Source organism: Coffea arabica, chromosome 1e, assembly GCF_036785885.1.
Source record: "Coffea arabica cultivar ET-39 chromosome 1e, Coffea Arabica ET-39 HiFi, whole genome shotgun sequence".
In the NCBI taxonomy this organism is placed as follows: Eukaryota; Viridiplantae; Streptophyta; class Magnoliopsida; order Gentianales; family Rubiaceae; genus Coffea; species Coffea arabica.
The window spans coordinates 50,824,339-50,846,186 of NC_092311.1; the positions used below are offsets into that span (position 1 = coordinate 50,824,339).

At 37.4% G+C, this 21,848-nt stretch overlaps 3 protein-coding genes across 6 annotated transcripts; 1 reads left to right on the forward strand and 2 right to left on the reverse strand.

The window, feature by feature from the left end:
* Positions 1 to 197: 197 nt before the first annotated feature.
* Positions 198 to 4,306, reverse strand: LOC113712608 (uncharacterized). The gene is made up of 6 exons (XM_027236101.2): positions 3,784 to 4,306; positions 3,570 to 3,604; positions 1,611 to 1,799; positions 1,196 to 1,246; positions 664 to 725; positions 198 to 580 (listed from the first exon to the last, which is right to left on the reverse strand). The coding sequence occupies exons 1-6, from the start codon at positions 3,861 to 3,863 to the stop codon at positions 485 to 487; spliced, it is 513 nt and encodes a 170-aa protein (XP_027091902.1). The 5' UTR covers positions 3,864 to 4,306; the 3' UTR covers positions 198 to 484.
* A 2,314-nt stretch (positions 4,307 to 6,620) lies between these two features.
* LOC113712619 (uncharacterized) lies at positions 6,621 to 10,383 on the forward strand. Of its 3 annotated transcripts, none has more exons than XM_027236112.2 (6): positions 6,621 to 6,778; positions 6,946 to 7,044; positions 8,006 to 8,234; positions 8,599 to 8,690; positions 8,791 to 8,898; positions 10,069 to 10,383. In XM_027236112.2, the coding sequence occupies exons 1-6, from the start codon at positions 6,680 to 6,682 to the stop codon at positions 10,228 to 10,230; spliced, it is 789 nt and encodes a 262-aa protein (XP_027091913.1). In that variant the 5' UTR covers positions 6,621 to 6,679; the 3' UTR covers positions 10,231 to 10,383. The 3 variants fall into 3 exon arrangements, with proteins under 3 accessions (XP_027091913.1, XP_027091921.1, XP_071917849.1); XM_027236120.2 differs by having other exon boundaries at positions 8,791 to 8,890; XM_072061748.1 differs by having other exon boundaries at positions 8,791 to 8,890; positions 8,989 to 10,090.
* A 1,393-nt stretch (positions 10,384 to 11,776) lies between these two features.
* On the reverse strand, positions 11,777 to 20,120 carry LOC113712635 (auxilin-related protein 2). 2 transcript variants are annotated; one of them, XM_027236136.2, is made up of 9 exons: positions 19,768 to 19,908; positions 18,818 to 19,610; positions 15,825 to 17,457; positions 15,580 to 15,721; positions 15,383 to 15,477; positions 15,006 to 15,071; positions 14,280 to 14,369; positions 12,818 to 12,994; positions 11,969 to 12,328 (listed from the first exon to the last, which is right to left on the reverse strand). In XM_027236136.2, exons 2-9 carry the CDS (start codon positions 19,510 to 19,512, stop codon positions 12,290 to 12,292), a joined length of 2,937 nt encoding a protein of 978 aa, XP_027091937.2. In that variant the 5' UTR covers positions 19,513 to 19,610; positions 19,768 to 19,908; the 3' UTR covers positions 11,969 to 12,289. The 2 variants fall into 2 exon arrangements, with proteins under 2 accessions (XP_027091929.2, XP_027091937.2); XM_027236128.2 differs by having other exon boundaries at positions 11,777 to 12,328; positions 18,818 to 20,120.
* Positions 20,121 to 21,848: the final 1,728 nt, after the last annotated feature.

Genomic DNA, 21,848 nt, shown 5'->3' on the forward strand with positions numbered 1-21,848 from the left:
CACTCACTTTAAAGTTTAAACAGGTATACCAAACAACTTGAAAATGGGACTCGCGAAAAGGAAAAGCAAGCCTTCTCTTTGGCATCCACTGGCAAAGCCGGTTAAATGTCTCAACTAACAATTTTTTGGGCATTTTGGTAGAAAAATGCAAATACATGTGAAATAAAAAGGAAACCCAGACAAACTTTCCACAAAAATGGCAACCCAAACATGGACTAAACAGTCCCAAGTCATTATTTTGTGACTCCACTCGTGTATGTCAAGAAAGGTGTAAAATTCAGGCAAGCCGGGCATCCCCCCAGTGCAAGAATCACGAGGCATCAATGTACATGGAGAGTACATGACAGGAAAATAACCTAATCCTCATCGAATAAATTACATGAACAGGTAGCACATCTGATTCATGAAAACATACAACAATTCTCTAATGATACAATCCCACCCATTCCAAATTTTTCTTTGGTCATTTACTGCTTCACATCTGTCAGGCATCAGAAACAGCATTTGCATTGCGCATCGCAAAGCGGAGTTCACTCAAGAAATCCTTCTTTAGACCAGAAGAATCTGCGGACGGCATTAACTGAACGCAAGAAGCAATATTTTGCATCAGAGAGAGTGAGTGAGAGATGGTGGTATGCATGTTTCAACAAGAATCTGTCTCACCATATGTGGAAGCATAGGTTGTCCCCAAGGTGATCCACTTCTTGAATACAACACTGGCCTTTCTGTTAAAAAAAAAAACAGCAAAAATATTAGTGAGATGTCCACCAGTCCGGGGACCTATACATCTAGTTTTTACAGGAACAGCATTCTGATCTCTCTCTTTTCTCTGCCATACATTAAGGACATATGCTGCCAGTTTTGGTTAAATGTACTTCAGTAATAGTGTATACACTGTCAGTGTATATAAGATTTACTCTTTAATTAAATGTACTTCATTTTGCTTCTTTTCTTTTAACTCCTACATGTGATGATTTCATCACCTACATTACTCATTTTCATTTGTTATGGTCCTCCTGCTGTGAATCAAACTCAGCAAGCACAAAACTGTGACCTTCATTACAATGATCATATTGTCTTCCTAAATATACAAAAATAGTTAATAAATGCGACTATTTCAAATCTGAAAATTAGAACAACCACAGGGATGAAACCATTGCAGCTGAAGCAGAAAGGAATCTATTAAACTACGCACCGGATGAATCCTCTGGTAAACTATTGAGTGCATTCATTGCAGCTGCCCAACCTGCATATAAAGAATAGGGAAAAGCCATTATTCAGGTAATGATCTTTCACAGAAGTCTATGCTTTTATCTGAGGAATTAAATTCAACATCCAAGAAATTTTATGGAACTTAAGCAAAAACAAGAGCTATGCACATAGTCTCCATGCTGAGCTTTTCCTTAGAGAAAAAGGTCGTACCCAATAACAAAAATCAAACCAAAGAGGGCAAACTGTTTAATCTTGTCAACAGTAGGATGATACCCAAGATGCCTACAACCATGTCCCCACAGTGAGCATGAACAATCAGGTATGCTAATGTCCGTAAACCAAAGTTCATGACTAGATACAATGAACTCTTTAAGAAACAAAAATTCTAGAAGACATACGATCATTCAATAGCTGAAATGCTTCACTGTTACAACATCCATGTATTGGAATCAAACCCACAAGAGAATTTTCATTGACACGTTTGCTGCTTCCTGCATCCCCATGATTGATAAGGGGAACATTCTTGGGTACACTAATTTGAGTCTTCTCCCCATCATTCGGATAACTATTTGCTCTTTCCAGTCGATCTGCACCAATCAATTCATTAAGGCAACAAAAAGGAATTTGCAAAGTCAACGCATAATTATCTCTACTTCCAGAAATTATCACATTATTTCCCCTTTAATTGTCCAAAAGATTCTTGGTGAGAAAATGGCAATCCAAATTATCCTCATTAACATGCAATCAACCATCCTGTTCTTGAGAATTTGGATCTTTAAAAACTCTAAATGCTTCAATTCATACATGTTGTGTTTATTTTTCCTTCTGGTAGCTTTGTGTTTCTCCACTCCTGATGGATAATGGATTTGGAAGAAAAAGGTTGGCTTTATTGCTTATACCTTGGTCCTCTCCAACGCTTTTCTATATTGATTAGTTTCCCCACTCAATTATCATTCTGATGACTAAAGGTCTGATTCTATTGTTGAGGGTCGAACTATGAGAAAATATCCAGAGGAAATATCATGCTGATAAAAGATTCCAAAACAATCGTTTCAAGCCCACCGACTGTTGCCCTCATAGGTCCAACTAATCCAGGGCCAATGAAAGAAAGAAACCATATCCACAAGGAAAATATCTTTACATGATCATCTTGCTAAGTTTCTTGCCGCAAAAGAATGAACGTGATACAAAGGCAACAATGACAGGATATAAAAAAATAGCCAAATATTCCTGCTAAAACAGGAATGCACTTTCTTGTTTGCATTTAAAAGTGTGAAGTTAAAGGCAAGGGCCTTGGGGAATCTTCCCCCAACTAGTAGGAATTGTAATAAGCGGCAATAAGATCTCCAAGCCTCTCAAATTCCAGACCAACGTTGCCTGGATTTTGGGGAACTTGCATACCTTATTAGGCAATTTACAGACATCCACTATGCTCTGGACCATATTTTGGCAATTATTCACTCATAGATCATAAATATGAAGGGCAAGGAGCTCTAGGTAGGCATCATTCAAAGACGATCCAAAGTTACATGTCCTTTATGCCAAATGAGTTATGAGTCGAAATAGAACAATTCAACTCCAACAAACATGTGAAAGGCACCCATTGGAGCTTTGATCAAACTGAAGCTCAAATTGAACAAGGTGGTCCGGAAACTCTCAATGAGGTTTTAAACAGAAAGAAGAAAATAAAATGGTAAAATAAAGAGTTTGGAATAACATAATAATGGCCTTGAAGTGCATTGCATTCGAGAAAATATATGATTTAGCTTAATCACATATCAGAGTAGCTATGAAAAATCTCACTTTGGTTACTACATGTACCATACACGCACAATCACTCTTTTAGTTTACAGATTATACAAGAGGGAAAGAGAAATTCATGGATGACTCCAAATACACTCATGCTAGAACGTCTAATTCCACTCGAATCAGTTGACCTACATTCAACTTGGAATAAACTTAATACTACGATCAGTGCAACTGAACTTGATTGCCAGGCAAAAGAATCAGCCTTTATTGAGAATATACCAATTCCACTTGAATCTATATGAGCTGTCCGCATGATTAACATGGAACACATGTCATATAAACAGTTCTAGTGAATTTGATTGTCAAAAAAAAAAATCATATTCCATACTATACGAGCAGAACAATCAGCATTTATTCTAAACCAACTTCGTTTTCTATAAGTATTCCGAGCTTCCCAGCATTATTTAACTCCCAATTTAGGTTGGATGCTTCATCCATTTGGGCCAAGAAAAACAAATTAATCACCGCAATTCACCAACTACGAGGAATAATTGCATGCAATCCACATCATATTGAACCAAAAAATACCCAAAATTATCCTAACTTACCTCCTCCAGATTTACGCCTTCCCAGTGCACGGTTCCTGCATGCCACGAAGAAGAGAAATATAAATACAAAATAATTATCAAAAGATGAGCCCTTAAAAAGAAACTCTTTTTGACATGGGGTTTCAGAAATTTGCGGATAACACATGATTTCTGTGAACAGAAATTATAAGGATTTAACTGGGGAAAAAAAACGAAATAAAAGATAGTTAAGTACCGCTGGTTGGGAGGAGCATAGCGTTTGACGGGGGCGACGTTGGCGGCGGCTGACGAATCAATGGCAGGATTTTCCAGCATCTTAGCAATTTGTTTTAATTTCTAACTATTTCCAAACTACCAACAGGAAATCACCGCCTATCGCCGCCGCCGCCGCCGCTGCAGTCGCTATAGAAATTAATTATAGTTATCAGTTTGAAGGAACTGGTCTTGGTTAGCTCAATAAATGGGGAAGCATTTCGTCTTCAAGCCTTCAGATAAGACAGTTCTGATGGGTGATCAACGGTGGGATCGGCCCTATTGATTTCACGATCGCCGTCGATAACTCCGTAGCTCGGAAAAAATGATCGAGGGTTTTGAATTAATACAGGCGATTTGTGGATATTTTGCTGGCCGTGGCCCGTGGAAGTCCGAGGAAGATTTTTTACACGGGCTTACTAGAGACTCTGGCTGCACTTGACAGCTTTCTTTTACAACCCCCCACCCCCAACCCAACAAAAAAAAAAAAAAAAAAAGCTTTTCTTTTGCCATTTTCCTTGAATTTAATTCACGTAATTATATCAGTTTTTCCTTCACGTACTACTAGGACCAGTAAGTACATACATCTGAAAATTATGATGGAATAACAGTACTTTACATTTAGGAGAAAAAGTCTAAATCACCCTTAAACTTTTAACCGCATTTTTAGCCCTCTAACAATTATTAAAAAAATTTTGGTTCTCAACCTATTAAAAGTGCAAATTGTTAGCCCTCTATAAATTCTAGCCATTTATAAGTGATGAAAATGAGGGCATTCCTGTTCGTGCAGGAATATAAAACTCCAAAATTCTTAAATTGAATTGTTGTAGCGCAAAAGAGTATCATTTGATGGTGACTAAAGTCTTCATTTTGTTTTTCTTTTTTTTTCTGCTTCTGTTTTGGGTTTCTTATTGGTGTTTGTGGTAGGATGTGTAATGCATCAGATGAAATTAGTTCAGATCTGAAAAGAAAGCTGTGGAATTTCTTTGGATTTCAATTCCACCCTCATCTGAGTAATCTTCCTCCTTTTCTTCACCACAAACAACGCAGTAGCAACCCCCAACAATTCTATTTTTGTCACTATACTCCCAACAATTTTGCTTTCATTTTGTCATCCTCAGCATCATGTCCGCAACCCCAATTCACCTTCTTCCCCTTGTTTCTCTCTTTCTGACAATCCCGGTAATAATTACAGCTTGCATATTATCATTAACAAAAATGAACCGATTGTCCCCTCTGTTGTCTAGTTTCCTACAACCAAAACTCCTTTGTGCCAATTTTAAGAGACCCCATTTGGGCAAAACTCCTTTGCCTTGTCTCCTCACACGAGGTCCCATTTGGGCCAATCTCAATTCTCACAAAATCCTCAAATTTTCGGATAAAGTCCCTAACTTTATTAACCCTTTTTCTTCAGCCTCAATGGCACCCAAAAAGTCTCCTACTCAAACTCCTTTGTGCTACAAATTTTTGAGTAATTTCCGTTACCGCTGCCTCCTCCGCCACCTCCTCATTTTTTTTTACTTCCTTGTTTCCCACCCAGCCACTACTTAGTTCTTGATTTTCTATCTGCTTTTGCTCTGTGAGTTGAAGTTGAATCCTCAATTGCAATGGAGATTCCCCCCCCCCTCTCCTGCAATTAGAGATTGAAAATGGATAGGGAAGTAACAGTTTTTTACAGCCTTTTAGTTTACTCAATTAATACTCTTGCAGGGACAAGAATGCCCTCGTTACCGTCACTCATACACGGTCGGAATTCACCGAAGGACCAACAATTTGCATTTTTTATAGATTGAGGGCCAAAAGTTTTCGTATAATTATTGGAAGATTAAAACTTTACATGGCTAAAAGTTCGAGAACCATTGGAACTTTTTTCCTTTACATTTATCATCAAGATTCTGTGTGATAAACTTCATCGGTACAATGTGTAACTAGAAGGCCAAAATCATTGCCTACTTGGTTTAGTTAGTAACGGCAAAGTATGTTTGAATCCCAATGTCTTTATAAAAATTGTGTTGGTGGCGATCCGTGTGATTTTGTAAAAGAACTTTATTGGTAACGAAACAATATGTTCAATTTGTAAGAATTTCAAAAATTCAATCTAACATGTGATTTCGAGAGCATGTTCCGATCATGAATCCTTTAACTAACCTATGGTCTAAGAATTATGTTTTGAATCATGGTAGTGATCCGAGTTGAATCCTGCCCAAACTTTATCGCATGAAAAAAAAAAGCCAAAACCATTTTGACTATCCAACTTTTTTTTTAATGTGTATAATTTTAACTGTCTAATTAATCACACACACATATATAATGTGTCCATTTGAATGTTTAAGAATCTATTTAGATTGTAAATTTTAAAAAAAATTTATAGAAAAGTATATTATAGCACCTAGATGATATATATGAAATATAAAGGTAATTTAAAAATATGTTAAGGGAATATTGTAAATTTCTTTTTGATCCAATAACACAAAATCCAAACGAAACCGTGGTGGACTTTTGTGGTAGGTACTCTTTGAGTTTGCAACTCAAATTGATGGGAGATATCAAGATGATACACTTTTCAGAATTTAGAGACAAAATGATAATCTTAAATTTGGAAGGCTAAAAGCGTACAAATCTGGAAAGGGCCATCAAAATTCAAGCATCAATCCAAATCAGAAAGGAGTAACGCTGCATACGGGGGACCAATTTTTAATGAAGTATAAACTGGAGTATTAGCTCGGGCTACTTGACTCGAGTATACGCGTTTATTGGCCAAATAAAAACCCACCCGATTCTTAGAAAAACACTAGAATCAGGATCCGAACCGCTATGGCGCCAAATAAATCGCAAAAAATTGGAGTGTTTGTCACAAAGAATAACTGGAAATTCCGAAAATGGTCGGGGACGAAGAGGGTGCGAGGAGGCCACCCCTGAATCGACCTTGTCTGAAATCCCATAATTCCTTCAATAACTATCCCAAGTGGAAAGACAAGGTGCATGATACTTCTTTCATCTTGTACACTTCATCCTCGTTTTACTGTTCAATCCATCTCATCGCTTTGGACTTCAAATTTGATTTCCGACGGGTTTTTTGTTTTAATTTGATGCTATTGGTAAACTAATTTCTTATGTGGTTATTGCTTATTTTGATCAAGTTTAGCTCAGAGAAAATTGCTTCAAAAGGGCCCGAGAGGATCGAGCGCGCCTGTTTTGGGAATTGAGGTTATCCGACTTCCAGGATGACTCTACTCACCAGCAGGTTCTGGTCTTGCTGTTTTTCTTTTTCTTTTTTTTTTTTTAATTTCTCTTAATTCACAGAGAATTACTTCCTCTTTTTGCAATATGAATTGATAATTTTCATGCCATGGGGAATTGGGATTTTTTTTTTTTTGGTATAATTCCCTCAACTTAGTTCATGCTTTGGACAAAAACTAGTGTAAAGAATGTTTAGTGCGTATTATGTAGTTAGTGACACCACATAAGTAATAAGGCAACCTTCTAGTAATTTTAAATGTATGATAAGAAGAGTTATCAATTTTGCAAGCATAGCTTTCGCCCTAGGGTTGCAGTTCTCATTCATATAGAATTAGTTCTCCATGATAGATAGGCCTAATTTTTTATTGGAACTAAGGGATAGTAATGTTTAGGGCATTTAATGGCTGAAAAAAGTGTTTGTGGCGGTTGAGGTGAAGCTTTTAGCCATTCCTTTCATGACGTTACATCTAGCCATGCTACCTTTCTGTCTTCCCAAACCGGATACTTACTGTAGGACTCTGTTTTATGGGTTAGATTCACCATAACACATCGGACGCGTAGAAACTATGGAAGACTCTTAAACCTCTTCATCTCTTCAAATCGTTTCTATTTGTTGGAAGAGAGGACTACATAGTGGATAATTGTGCTCTCCGTATTTAGCCGACTGTTTTCAACTATTGCTGCGGGTCTTGTCGTCGCCTAGGCCCTAGGGGGTGGCCTATTGATAGTAGTGTTCCAATTATCTTGAGGTGGAGTTTGTGAATGAGGCATAGCTGGAGAGTAAAATAAAGTTATTGTTGGATGCCAGAATGTGAAGGGAAAAATTACATGCGAACTGTTGTTTGGGTTAATCTTCTTTTGTTGCTTGAATCGAGTCAAATTTGTTTCTTTCTTAAGCTGGTATTTGTTTGGTCTTACCATCTAGGCATCATCAATCTATGCTATATTTCTTTTTCTGGTTGTAGGATATCATAAAGTCAACTTTCCGGGGTATAGTTTCTGATGAGCTGAAAAGCATAAAGGACTCCTCTCTGGACATCAATTTTGGGGATCCAACTCTAATAACTGCAGATGATGATGCTATATGGGACTATGATGGTCTGCACACTGCTTGCCAAGGCGATTGTGAAGAAATTTTGTTAGAAATGCAAAGAATATTTTATGATGATCTTAGGATGGAAGAGAGCAAAAAAGGTATTCTTGGTAGGCCCAGTATTAATTGTTAATTGGTTGCAAAACACCCAACTGGTGAGAGGAATAGAAAATGGATGTTTCTGCTATTTGAGCTCCATAAAATGTTTTCCCCTTTGGTTTTTAAATATACTAATGCATCAGCTAAGTATTATGCAACCATCTCCCCAGTATTGATCTCCGTTTTGACTGTTTTAGCTTAGGTGGTGGTCTTTTTATTTGGAAATTGACATTAAAATGAAAATGTTGTATAATCAACTTGACTTTAGATTCACTTCCTGTAGTGCATCTTTTCTCCCCCTTTTTCTTTTACTGTGGAAATGAATTTGCATCATTTTGAGCTTAAAATTAATTTAGCTCCTTGCAGAATCAGAAATCTCTATCAGAAGTTGGGATGATGAAGAAGATGAATACTTGTCTCATGCAGTATATGAGCATATGCAGCTTAATGATGAAGAGGTATGTTGAAAGTTGAAACTGCTGCAGAAACTATTTGATTTTGAGTTTTCTATTTTAAGCAAATTTAAGATTAAAGGTTGAGGATTGACATTTGGAACAGGTAAAAAAGGTGGTCTGGTGTCCCCGCTGCAAGCGAGGGGATTTGCGAGAAGATGCTTTTCATATTTTTTGCTTGTTGTGTCAACTTAAACTCAAGAGAGGTGATGAGGTTGTATTCTCTATTTCTTTGTTCTTTTAGCTCGTTACATTTTTTTTTCCCTCTGTCTGGCTCTAAACTGTAATTGTTGGTTGTTTTTAGTTGTAGTGGATTGCTAGATAGATAATGGTAGGAGGATTTGTTGGTCTGCAGAGAATGCCAGGTCCATGCAGTTGATATTTTTGCTTTTATACTTTCCCCCATTTTCTATCCTTTCTCTTTTACCAGGGGGAGGCAGGGCTTGACAGCTTCAAGCTAAGCCCTGCTGCAACCTTTAATTCCCCTTTTGATTCCTGTTAACTTAGGGGAGAACTGGCATCACTTGCAGTTGTTCGATAGTGGCACTCATGTATAGAATTATATCTGGTGATAAACCAGATTTCATTGTACCCTGTTATAGCTTTTTTTTCACAGGTGTAACATGAGTTTACAGCATTGGTATCATTTAATAACTTATTATCTTCCTGCAATTCAAATTAGCTCCTAAATTCCAAGTGGTTGCCTTATTATGTTGTTTGCTAAGGCTAAGGACAACTGTAATTTCATTTTTAGGATAAACTTTTTACAGTTATTGTCATGGGTAATTGGCATTTTGTCTTCACTAGGTCTGATGAGATCTGTTGTTTAACACTTAAGCTTATCGCTGCTTAATGTAATTTGCCTTCAAAGGATATGATTGCAGTTAAAAATTTCTTTGTTTCCAAAAAATGAAATGGTAGCTGGCTTACGTGGTTTTTAAGTTGCTATAGGCTTCTCTCTTGACCTTGGCAATTGTAAAAGAGAACCAAATGGTGTAGTAATGTTCCTCTGTGCAATATTTTGTTTCTCACTTACAGTGAAAATCTACTATCTAGGTGCATCTTTTGAGTTGGCTTCTGGTTATATCCTTTTCTTCTAATATGCAGCTGTTTAGTGTCATGCCAGATATTTACATTCTGTAGTTTCTAGCCTCTAAAAATAAAAAAAATTACTTAGGTGAAAGGATAGATGTATTTTCATACCTACATATGATCCAGGAATAATATTCTAAAGATTCGAAGTTGTGAAACGTCTGCATTTGTCTGTTCTGCAAGTTACATACTAGATGATTGTTCAGTTGTTCAGGACATGCGACATGTCAAGCATGGCAAGAACTAGGTGTTACCTTTCCTGTATCACTGATATGTTTTTGCGTCTCCACAGGTAAATTTAGAACTGTTACAAATTCGGTTGGCTGAAGCTCATGCGGAACATCTTGATAGAGGTTGCAGATTGAGACCTGAGTTCTGCACTGAGAGTAGATTTGGACTGACAGCCTTGTACATCAGGTGTGAAGGTTGCAGTACGTTTGAGATTGTGATATAGCTGCTTAATATTGGTGTTATAGGAAATAGTTTGCAGGCTTTTGTTTTATCTATACTGCATGCTTCCTTTTGTTTTAATAGATGAATTATGACGGAGCAATCATATTCGAATCTTGAAGGTCTATACAAATCTTGTCAATTTTCTTTTGGGCTATCACATCTTCAGAAGTTTCTTAACCATTTGAACCAAAATGGATAAAGGAAGTTACTGCAATCAGTATAAAAAGCTAGCTACAAGAGAAATATAATAGTCTGTTACACACAGAACCCGTATTTACTGAAATACTACAAATCAAACACACCACCATAATAGCGATAAAGGAATGGAATGAGTGAAAAACAGTTGCTGTATCCCCTACAGTAGCCATTGGCTGCTAATCACTGAAATAGGAGACAATTCAGCATAATTCTCTGTTAAGCTATTATTAACTGTACAAAACGATCTGAAAATAATGTGCCTATACTACATTATGCCCTATGTAAACTGAAAAAGGCCACAAAACGGTGTAATTTAACATATATAACCCCAAAATAATCAATAAGAGAGAATAGAAGCAGCAAACCAAAGTTCAAATAGGCTTGAAGTACGAAGCTACGGAGAAAGCTGAAGAATTGCCGAAGAACTATCAAGAAGTAATGCTTTCAGGGCACAGAGAAGCAAAGATACCTGATATTAGTCTCTTTTAGTGCTTTTATCATTTTAATACACGCAAGAGACGTGGTTAATATTCTTTGCATTCTCAAGCGTAGAGGAAAAATATTGCCAGATGCTCTAGTAAGGTGAAAAAAATCCTCATCCCCTTGGCCAATCAGGCAAGGAGATCAACACAAAGCAATGAAAGCGAGAAAGCAAAAATAATGCCGCTGGGACCAAAAAATTACTTCTTTTTTTTAACAACAATAATAATTGTATAATCTATTTTATCCTAATCTATCACGGAAGGAAACCTAAGAAGACTTGTGTGTTACCACCCTCGAATTTTTTTTGATGCTTTCAGGGCACAGAGAAGCAAAGATACCTGATATTAGTCTCTTTTAGTGCTTTTATCATTTTAATACACGCAAGAGACGTGGTTAATATTCTTTGCATTCTCAAGCGTAGAGGAAAAATATTGCCAGATGCTCTAGTAAGGTGAAAAAAATCCTCATCCCCTTGGCCAATCAGGCAAGGAGATCAACACAAAGCAATGAAAGCGAGAAAGCAAAAATAATGCCGCTGGGACCAAAAAATTACTTCTTTTTTTTAACAACAATAATAATTGTATAATCTATTTTATCCTAATCTATCACGGATGGGAGCCTAAGAAGACTTGTGTGTTACCACCCTCGAATTTTTTTTGATGCAGGTGAGGTTTGAACCCTCACCACTGAGCTTGGCTCAGTGTTCCAAAAAATCACTTCATTTTATAAATTATTGGTGGTGACTCTTTTTGTTATATAGTTTAGAAAATGTTAAGAAACGTAAAATAATCTTATTAATGGACACTGAATCTACAATACAGTTTCAAGGAAAGCAAAGAACAACAAAGAAAAAAATTGCCATCAGATGCCCAAAAACTTGACAGCCAAAATGAGTACACGCTGTCGAATTCTCAGCTCGACAATAGAACAAGGCTCATTTTAATGTTCTCAAAGGCAAGTGCTGTATACATCTTAGACCACCAAGACTATATAACCAAAACAATGATGAAACAGGTAAAAATTTGGCAAAATACAAGAACAATCATCTTAAGCATTCATTTTGAAGACCCAAGTGTGACACAGGAGCAGAGAATGAAGACAACGCTATTCTTAACACCAATCAACCATCCCAATTCCTTTGCTCCATATTCCTCGTGCAATATCATCCATTTACAGCAACAATGTTATAGTTGATTTCACCGCACAAGCAAACTCCATATTCTACAACCACCTCGTTTCACAATTGACACCTCAGAAACCCAACGAAAAATAGCACAACGGTGCTGATCTCATCAGAGTCTTACCCAAAATCATTTATCTTCTACAAAATATGCTGCTTTTAAAGAGTTCGATCTCACAGATAAAGAATGATCAAGCATTTAAAAGAGCTCCTCCGAATTGAATTTGTTCCAGGCTTCCTATATTGGACACAGAGAACAGTAAGAAAGATAATAGTAGTTTTGAGCAAGCAGTAAAATATCTTTTCACCATGTGCAGAGACATTTACATGCTGTATCTTATCTCCCAGTCACCTAAAGCCCAAAAAAAATACTTTTACATTATAAATGCATACATAGTGAATGCAAAAGTGCAAATTCTACCAACACCAAAATTTATCAATTTATCATATGAACTCTACAATTAATTGTATTCAAGTCCCTAAACTGTTTTCTAGTCATTTGACCGTTCATATTCTTGCACATGAGTTTCAAGATGTACGATAATATTGTAAAACGCGCATTCGTAGTATTTTAAAACACACACACACACACACACAATCATAGTGATTTTAAAATTCTCCTGACAATATCTAGAAAAAGACTTTGACAGTCAGATTGTGACAACAAAGTGCAATTTCTGTTTTTATAGCAAGAAAAAATCAGTCAATCCATGAATAGCACCAGTACCTTAAGTAGATCAAAGACCTTCTCAGCAATGTACTTCTGCTGAAGAGTTGCACCTTTCTGTTGCACCTTGTCAGGATGTATGCATAAAGTTGCTTTTCTATATACTTTTTTGACATTTGGACCAGTAATCAGATCAGTCAAAGAAACAGGTTGCCAACCACATTCAGGCCAAAGCACCTAAACAAACAACAAATGGGAACTAGTTGGCACCTCTCATTGTGTAAGGAAGAAAAGAAAACCATTAAGTGCCTTTCTCAAACACCAATAATAATGTCAAAACTTGAGAACATATCCATGCATACGCATAAATGCACAGGTCTAATAAATCACTTTATCGTGCATACAACTATCTTTTCTGATAAATGGAGTTCAGAATTTCTCCAGAAAATATATTTCGACTTGGTAAACATCAGACTTTAGGGTTTGAGTAGGAATAAGGATGGGAATCTTGTAGTAAAGTGCACGCTATCTTTCTCTGATGGATGGATTTCAGAATTTCTACAGAAAATATTTCGGCTTAGTGAACATCAGATTTTAGGGTTTGAGTAGGCGCAAGCATGGGAATCTGGTAGTGAAGTGGAAACCATAGCCAACAATATCAATATTTAGACTGACAAGCACAACAATTTTCTGAGATTAAATTTACACCAGGACGCTTGACATGACTCGTTTATTTTGGCTCATATCCAAAAGGAACTGAAGCAAAGGGCTTTTCTAGTGTTTCAAATCTTTCTTCAAGAGAACTAAGCATCAATATCTTGCTTAGACCAATGATACGTTTTTCCATCAAGAAAAAAGAAAACTTGAAAAGAATAACATAGAAAGTACATGTTGGAAAAGGGATATTCAAGTAATAATTTGTCCGCCAATGAGGCATTAGTCCAGTGGCTAAAGTTGAGGCCCTAGGTAGAAGTCCTAGGTTCAAATCCCCTTGCCCCCTCCCCGCTTCTTAAGTCCCACCCCTCCCCTGCTGGAAATTTTTTTTAAAAAAAAAAAAAATTTTGTCCAGATATACGGTATTTATGGATATTTAAGTGATAATATGTCCATATATACACTATCCATGGGCAAAACCTCAGCCAAACCCAAAGCTGTTAAAGAGCATTAACTCTATTTGCCTCTAAAAGAAGGATAAATAACTTTTGTCACTTGTATCTAGACACTAAACAGTTAATAGTTTTTCCTATGTGTAAGATATAGGACTCACTTTTGAAAGCATTAAACAAGCAACAGAAAAGGAAAATAAATGCCTACAAGCAAAATGGGGAAACAATTAATTTTCCCACCAATAAGAGAATATTTTTGGATTAAAATTAATAATTTAATAAAACACAAATAAAGATAGATTTGATCAAATGAGAAAAAGGAACAAAAACGTTGCCAATCTTACAAAGATAGAAGCACTCATATACGTACATGCATGAAGAAGCATCTGAATAAAATAGCACAAGTATAAACATACATATTGCAAGGTAGACAGGAGTGCACGCAGATTTCCTTCTTTCCCTGCAGCCCAACGTTTGATTTCAATATCTAATGTTTCAGCTATCCTCTGCAACAAATGAAAAAGAAAAATTAGAAAGGCTACATTGAAATTGATCAAAAAGATGAAACTCATGTAGATTCAAGACAATTACTATGAAAGCAATGCCAAAAAGCAGATAAGAAAAGGTAAGTCATAATTGGTAGAGTTTAGCTACCAGTAATAGGTGATGCATCTGATAGCATTTTCAAATGAAAACTCACTCAAAGGAGGAAGGTCAACTTTCTATATTAACTTGATCTTGCAGATGTATCAAAAACAAGAAAATTACAGGAAACAATACTTAATGTTACTTTGTGCAACTTATTCCCTAACCACACCACCACCTAAAAACAATGTTAAAGGAACCAAATGGACTTGATAGAAAGTATTCAATGCCTAAATTCAAGTATCATAACAATGAATACATTATGGCCTATGAATAGCTATTCCATGTTGCCAAAAATTTCAATGAGAAGATGACCCAAACTTCCTGAATCATAAACGAACAAGTAACCTAAGCTAAATGAACAAATAAAGAAAACGCTAGAAAAATGCAGAATGAGAATTCTTCAAATGTCAACAAGCAAACAGTTTTACTTCCAACCAACGAATATAGGCATAGCTATATGAGATCCAAGCATGCCCTAATATTCTTATACTCACATATCTTTCTTCCTGTTCCTTCAGAGCTTGAATGTCACGCTGATTCTTTTCTGCTAGTGCTTTAGCCTGAGCAGAGAAATCAAGTATCAGTTTCAAGCCTCAATACAAAAGCCACACCAGCTATTTGCAGGAGAAGCCCAAAAAGAAAATATTAAAAGACCAAAAAGAAAAAACTACCAAAATCAATCAAAATTACTGATTAATAACCCAGTAATTAATAACCCTCAGAGATCAAGAAGAATAAAAGCACCACCAACTAGGGACAGGCACCCAGGGAAATGGGGAAAAGAAGGAAAAAAGATCTACAGAATTATGCAACATCCAGGTTAACAACTCTTGTGTGAAAAGTAAGTTCATCCTGAGAACAGAAGACATACTGCACGCTCTTTAGTCCGTTGGTGGCGCTCCATTCTAGCTCTTCTTCTTTCTTCAGTTTCTCCTTCAACCTCCTGAAATTCTCCAGATGATGGAGCTGCTTTCAAAGGAATATTGTTCAGAAAAATCCAAAATAGTGAGAAAATCTAATCTAAAGCTGCTACAAAGCTGCTACAAGGCCAAATGCAACAAAAAGTACCTGCAAAAATCGAAGATAAATCATCAACGATGTTGGTTGTTGAAGATGCTTTCCTCATGTTGGATGAGGTTCCGCCAAATGAAGTTGGTTTTGGCCCTTGAGGTCCACCAGTACTTTGGAAATTTGTATCGAACATTGTTTCCTGGGAAGAATGAAAGGGAAAAGAAAATGAGATGATCACTAAAACTTTTAAAAAGCAGAAGACTATTGCAAGCTCATATGCTCATATAGCTTTTCATACTCACAGAAGAATTGGCCCTTGGTCTTGGTGCACTGCTGGGTCGAGAATTCATGCTAAAAAATGATTCAAAATCATTATCATTCCTCTGCTGATTCGCCCGTGCAGCAGCAGCCGCCTTTTCTCTAGCTTCTGCTGCTGCTCTCTCCCGAGCCTCTGCAGCAGCCCTTTCAACAGCAGCTCGCTCAGCTCGACGCCGTGCTTCTGCAGCAGCCTTTTCAGATGCAGCTCTATCTCGTGCTTCTCTCTCCCTAGTTTCTGCATTAGCCCTTTCCCTGGCTTCGGCAGCAGCTTTCTCTGCTCTTTCCCTAGCTTCTGCTCCTGCCCTTTCACGGGCTTCATTTTGGGCTCTCTGAACTGCTGCCCTCTCGGCCCGTTCTCGAGCTTCTGCTTGTACTTTTTCAACAGCAGCCCGTTCTGCTTTTAAGCGAGCTTCAGCAGCTGCTCTCTCACGAGCTTCCCTAGTTGCCCTTTCCACAGCATGTCTAGCTCTCTCCCTTTCAATCTCCCTTGCTCTCTCAAGTCTCCTCTGTTCTCTCTCCTCCTCTTCCCTTTGTAGCCGCTCTTTTTCCAACCTCTCTTGATTTTCCCTGTAGTCTCTCTCCTGCACATCTTGCATGTCATGCACATTTTCTCGACTTCTAGCCACTTTTGCATATTCTCTCTCGCGTACTTCCTTAGCATGCCTGAATTTAGCCTCTGCCCTATCCATAGCCTCCTTCATGGCAGCTGCTGATGCAGCAGCTACTGAGCTTGCATTCATTTCTTCTTCCAAATGGACATTAGATTCATCAACACTGTTTTGAGTCCTGCCCGTGGCAAAATCCTCAAGTTCGTCTATTTGAGAAGCAGAATTGCCCTTCCCTGCAGTCCAAGCTGCATTAGGACTTTGAGAGAAGGAACTGTAGCTTGGTGGTGAAGCAAAGTCATCACTCTTCTTCTTTGTATTTGAAGAAAAGAATCCTGTTTCTGCTTCTGAAGTTCGCCTTGGTATAGGAGGTGGAGGTCGCGAAGGAGGAGGAGCATTTGTGGGTGGAGTGAAAAGAGGAATCTCGAACACAGTTAACCAAATATCATCAAGTGTTTGGCCATGTTCTTGTGATCTCGGAGACGCATCTGCCGGGGAATTTATCTCGTTAACATTAGAACTGACACGTGGAGGTGAAGAAGCATTTTGATGATAAGATTTCTGCAAATTCTCTGAAACATTTGGAACGTCAAAAGGTGGGGGTTCCTGAAAACTGTCATCAGGTGCATTCCTCTTTGAGTGGCTTTCAGATTGTCTAACAGAAGATCTCGCATGATCCTGACCTGCAGGTGTTTGAGTATCACTCGCACTTGATCCTGACATCAAAGGGCTCCTGTCCTTCCCTCTGCTACCCTTCTCTGGAGAAAATGGAGTTGAAGATTTGCCAAAACCATTCAAGGGATCTAGATCATCAAATACCCCACCAGCTTTGGAGCTTCCAGATTTACCAAGCCTGCCAATCTCTTCCAGTGGATCAACAAAAACACCTGCAGATGAAGACACAGGCGGTGAAGTTGAATCTAAAACTACAAAAGGATCATCCACTGTGTTCGGAGTTGATTGACTGAAGCTGCTCGTGGATTTTCGGCCTTGATTTGACTCTGAAACTGGCCTGAAGAGAAATCAACACAGGAAAGGGAAGGAAGGTTGAGCTGATTAGAGGTAATAGTGGTACAGCAACAAATAAACTAACTTCCAGAAAAATTCCCCAAAAATTGAAATGAAACAACTGAAGAAATTAGCATCGGATGTGCAAAATGCTGCAAGATAATTTTTTCTATCAAAATTCCAAGAATTTCTGGTTACTAAATTTTGTTGGCGTGACTGGAATGCAATCACTATTCCCAATATCAAATAGAAGAGGATGCAAAGCTATCCAGTAGAATCTTTTCCTCCACAAGTGACAGAAGGATTCATAATCAGATAGTCTTGCATAAACATCATTGTGGATGTTTGAGGTTTGCAATCATAATAAAACATCAAAAAGGACCGAAGATGTGCTTCTACCGTCACAATTCAGATTCTTCTAACAAATAAGAAAACTACGTGGAATAGACAGTGCAACTCAGCACCCTACATCCAACCAATTTAACCAACCAAAAAACTTGCTATCGATGAGTTCCTCTCTTTTCCCCCCATATTGGAGAAGCCAATTAATTTCACCATGGATTCCATGAACTACAATTCCATATTTTCTTCAGATATTGACAACAGGTATTCTTGAAATTTTGAACAGCAACAACCTATTTCCATATTTTCTTCAGATGCTGACAACAAGGATTCTTGAAATTTTGAACATCAACAACCTTGGCCCCTAGTACAGAACATCCCAAACAACGCCATAATTACTTGTACTCTTATTTCGCTGGACCAAGTAAATGACTCTTTTCAGGCAGAAATGAATTATTACTTATACCACAAAATCTTTCCTAAACAGTTGAGTTTTTCCAGATTAAAATATTTGATAAAGAATAAATCAAAAGGAGGAGGGGGGGGGGGGGGAAGGGGGGGAGAGAGAGAGAATGGGAGCTATCAAGGGCCAAACAAGATGCATATGCCTTGTAAATGCTAATTTCATTTTAGCATGCTACAGAGTTATGACGCAGTCTACAAACACAAATGCTGCTTCATTGTAAATGTTCTTTATATTATTCCAAAATGTAACTGGAAAAGCTCTACAAATTCAAAGTGCAAATATCATCCTCTAATAGACAAACAAGGCTTAAATCAACATTCACAAAGACCAACTACAGCCTAACACAGAATAGGAAGTCCAAGGCTACACAAGTTTTATCAAACGAAATTTGCCATACATGAGCTGAATAATGCTACATCCCTATGCTGAAATAACAACTGTTTCACCAATTCTATCAGACACTGTGCAATTCAAGCTTCAGATTCAATTCCAAACCAAACACTGGGAATTCAATTAACTTTACATTGACAAGCTTATATATAAGGCGTTCAAGTACCTGTTACTATTAGCAGGAGTGCCACCGGCAAGACCGCCAAATAAATCATCAAAACCTCTCGAACTGGTGCTCCTACTACTACTACTCTTGACCTCTGGCATTCGTTCATTCATCGTTATATTCCCCAATAAATCATCAAACCCTGCTGAACTCGAGCTCTTGTTGTTATTCCTCTCATTCCTCCCCAATTTCCCGAGCAGATCATCAAACTGATCATTCCGATTATTACTAGAATTATTACTCTGACTCCTCCTAGGAGGCGACGCCATGGATGCAAACACATCGTCATCAAACTTCCCCGCAGACGACGCAGATTTGCTTTTCACCCCCGGCAATCCGTCAAATATATCCTCGTCGTACACGGGCTTATCATAAACTGGAGCCGAGGAAGTCTTGGGATGATTATTACTGTTACTGTTAGCGGTCGCAGAGGAGGAGGATTTGAAAATGGAGTCGTAATCGAAATCATTCCCCGGCGAGGAGGACTTGTTGTTATTACTATATCTTGGAGGTCCGCCGAAGACGTCATTGAACAAGAAGCCATCGCGATTACTACCATGATCGTCGTAAAAGGCGGCAGAGGAGGAAGATCGAGCGGAGGAGGAGCGGCGATCTCCACCTTCGGATCTCATAGGGTTGGATTTGCCTTGGGGTCTGTAGCCGAAGTCGCGTGCGAGCACATCTAAGTCGTCCATTTCGAGGAAAGCAGCTCCGGTGAGTCTTGCGGGCGGATCTGCAGGGAACTGGAACTACCCGTCCCACTAAGATCAATAAGTGGGGGTGCCGGACGGATCTGAAAATTTAACGGAATCGGAGGGGCAAAATGGTCTTACTATTTTCAGCCGGTAAGATGATTAGAAAAGAATGATAGAAAAAAAGAAAAAAAAAAAAAAGAAGAAATGAATCGAGGCAATCAGGCCTATTTAATTCTACAAAGATATATCTTCTACCTTTGTACACAGATTTATTATAGATGAGTTATCATTTTATTACAGCGGAAACAGAGGGAGAATGAGAAGACAAATTTTGAACAGGGGAAGAAGGGGAAGAACAGGCCGGTGGCTTTTGGTATCCTGTTGTCTTTATGTTTTTTCCTTGTCCTTTCCAATATGCTTTGCTTGCTTTCCCACTTGTTAAATTTTGGTGGTGGTGGCAGTGGCCTAGTCGGGGACTATTCGGGGGTGCAGCTGCGGTGCGGTGCTTTGCGTTTTTCCCCTTCTTGGCTCGGCGTCGTCCCCTTTCTATTTTTGCATCTGTTTTTATTTTCGGTTCTCCGTCTACAATTGTACAGATTTATTCGTTTATTTTCGAGTGATTAGATGGAAATGACCATTTCCTCAACTCAAGTTGCACTAATTTTGGGCAAAAGTGACTATTGCCTTGGTATTTTTGTTAATTTGGATCTTGTTCCCCGCGTGTGTTGGCTATCTTGCTACGGATATATATATTTATATATGTATACATTTTAGGGAAAATTACATAAACCTCCCTTGAGGTTTCTGACATTAACACTCACTTCCCTTGTATTTTGGAAAATAGCATCTACCGCCCTTGAACTTAAGGTTTGTGTTGCAGATTCAGTCCATACCAAAAAAGTTACCATTAATTTTTTTTTTTTAAGGAGTGAGATGAGAAATTTGTACCAGATTTGCCCTTCATACTGCTTGCCAAGTTGTATTAATAAAGAAATGATAAAATATGAAAAGTTATTAAGAATTAGTAAAATTCAACAGGTGTAAATGCAATTGAATGAAGTTTACCAATAATACATGAAAGAACGGCGGATACTAATGGTTAGTTAAATGACTAGATATCCAGGTTCTTGCAGCAAAGTTTATAAAGAATAAATGTCACTTTTAAAATTTTCTATTAGTAATGTGAATAGCTATTTGTGGGGATAACACAACTGCTTATATTGTCAGCACCAGTCATATACAAAAAAAATATTGTTGAACAATTAGTTAATTAACAACATACTTAAGTATCACTAAAAGTTATTGGACATGATATAAGCCTAGTTACAAGTAATTAGAAGTGTATACTAATAAGATAAAGTTGTCTTTAGTAAATAAAAATTGCAGTGAGTGCGATAGAACCACGTACTAAAATTGCTTCTATTGCTGATTTTTCCAAATTACAGAGTTATAACTATATTGATGGGAAAAGATGTAGCAATTTAAGAAGTAGTAGTAGGTTGAACTATAGGAGATTTTGAAAAAGAAATTACTTGAGCAGATACATTTGTGCAAGTTCCCTTTATACTTACTTTAGTAGAAACTCCAAAATTGCTTATGGGTCTTCCTCTCTGCAGTTGTATAAAATTAGACTTAAATTAATTGGTTTGAAGAACATAATATGGAAACATGCACGCCGTTTTCTACCCTTAATTGGCACCATTTCTTAGTTTTGCTTACAATAGCTAATGATGCTAAAACTCATAGGTAATATAGTTCAATTAGTCACTCAATTTGTTGACAAAAAATAATTTTGCTTTTCTGAAATTCGTTCATTAAGTTTTTGCAATTAGTAAAAGTATAAAAGTAAAATCATACAATTTATTGTTAGTAATAGGTCCAATTTCCTCTTAGGGGAGGATAGTGCAATTTTAGAAATCATAGGAGAGGTAAATAATAGTAGTGTTGGAAATCTGAGGGGAGGCTTCTGCAATTATCCTTTTTTTTAATCATCCATACTAATCCATTGGATTGCCAATATATGTAACGAGTAAAGTATCTTCCCCAATATTTGACTTGATTGATCGAGACATTAATCAAGCGATCATAAAATTTATGATTAAATTCTCATATCATCTCCTTTTCATTTCTCCTTTATAAATTTTGAAGTTTCTTGCAGGTACAAAAAATAAAAATAAAAGAGTAACATAAGGTTTGTTTTCATGCTAGATAAACGTGTAATTACCGGTAAATAAATTAGTATTACTGTTACACTTACTAGTTTTGTTAATACACATTACCAAATTCAAAACTACCATGACTGTCTTAACTTCTCGTGATTAATGAGCTACCTCACT

What these genes read in the sequence shown, in the direction of transcription:
- LOC113712608 (XM_027236101.2), bottom strand. Translation starts at nt 3,863, where the DNA reads ATGCTGGAAAATCCTGCCATTGATTCGTCAGCCGCCGCCAACGTCGCC. An exon ending in ATTTCAGCTATTGAATGATC is followed by an intron (nt 1,247 to 1,610) that starts GTATGTCTTCTA and finishes CTTTATATGCAG; the next exon opens with GTTGGGCAGCTGCAATGAAT. An exon ending in TTTACCAGAGGATTCATCCG is followed by an intron (nt 726 to 1,195) that starts GTGCGTAGTTTA and finishes TTTTTTTAACAG; the next exon opens with AAAGGCCAGTGTTGTATTCA.
- LOC113712619 (XM_027236112.2), top strand. Translation starts at nt 6,680, where the DNA reads ATGGTCGGGGACGAAGAGGGTGCGAGGAGGCCACCCCTGAATCGACCT. An exon ending in ATCCCAAGTGGAAAGACAAG is followed by an intron (nt 6,779 to 6,945) that starts GTGCATGATACT and finishes GATCAAGTTTAG; the next exon opens with CTCAGAGAAAATTGCTTCAA. An exon ending in AACTCAAGAGAGGTGATGAG is followed by an intron (nt 8,899 to 10,068) that starts GTTGTATTCTCT and finishes GCGTCTCCACAG; the next exon opens with GTAAATTTAGAACTGTTACA.
- LOC113712635 (XM_027236128.2), bottom strand. Translation starts at nt 19,512, where the DNA reads ATGGACGACTTAGATGTGCTCGCACGCGACTTCGGCTACAGACCCCAA. An exon ending in ACTCCTGCTAATAGTAACAG is followed by an intron (nt 17,458 to 18,817) that starts GTACTTGAACGC and finishes ATTTCTCTTCAG; the next exon opens with GCCAGTTTCAGAGTCAAATC. An exon ending in AGGTCTTTGATCTACTTAAG is followed by an intron (nt 12,329 to 12,817) that starts GTACTGGTGCTA and finishes TGTCCAATATAG; the next exon opens with GAAGCCTGGAACAAATTCAA.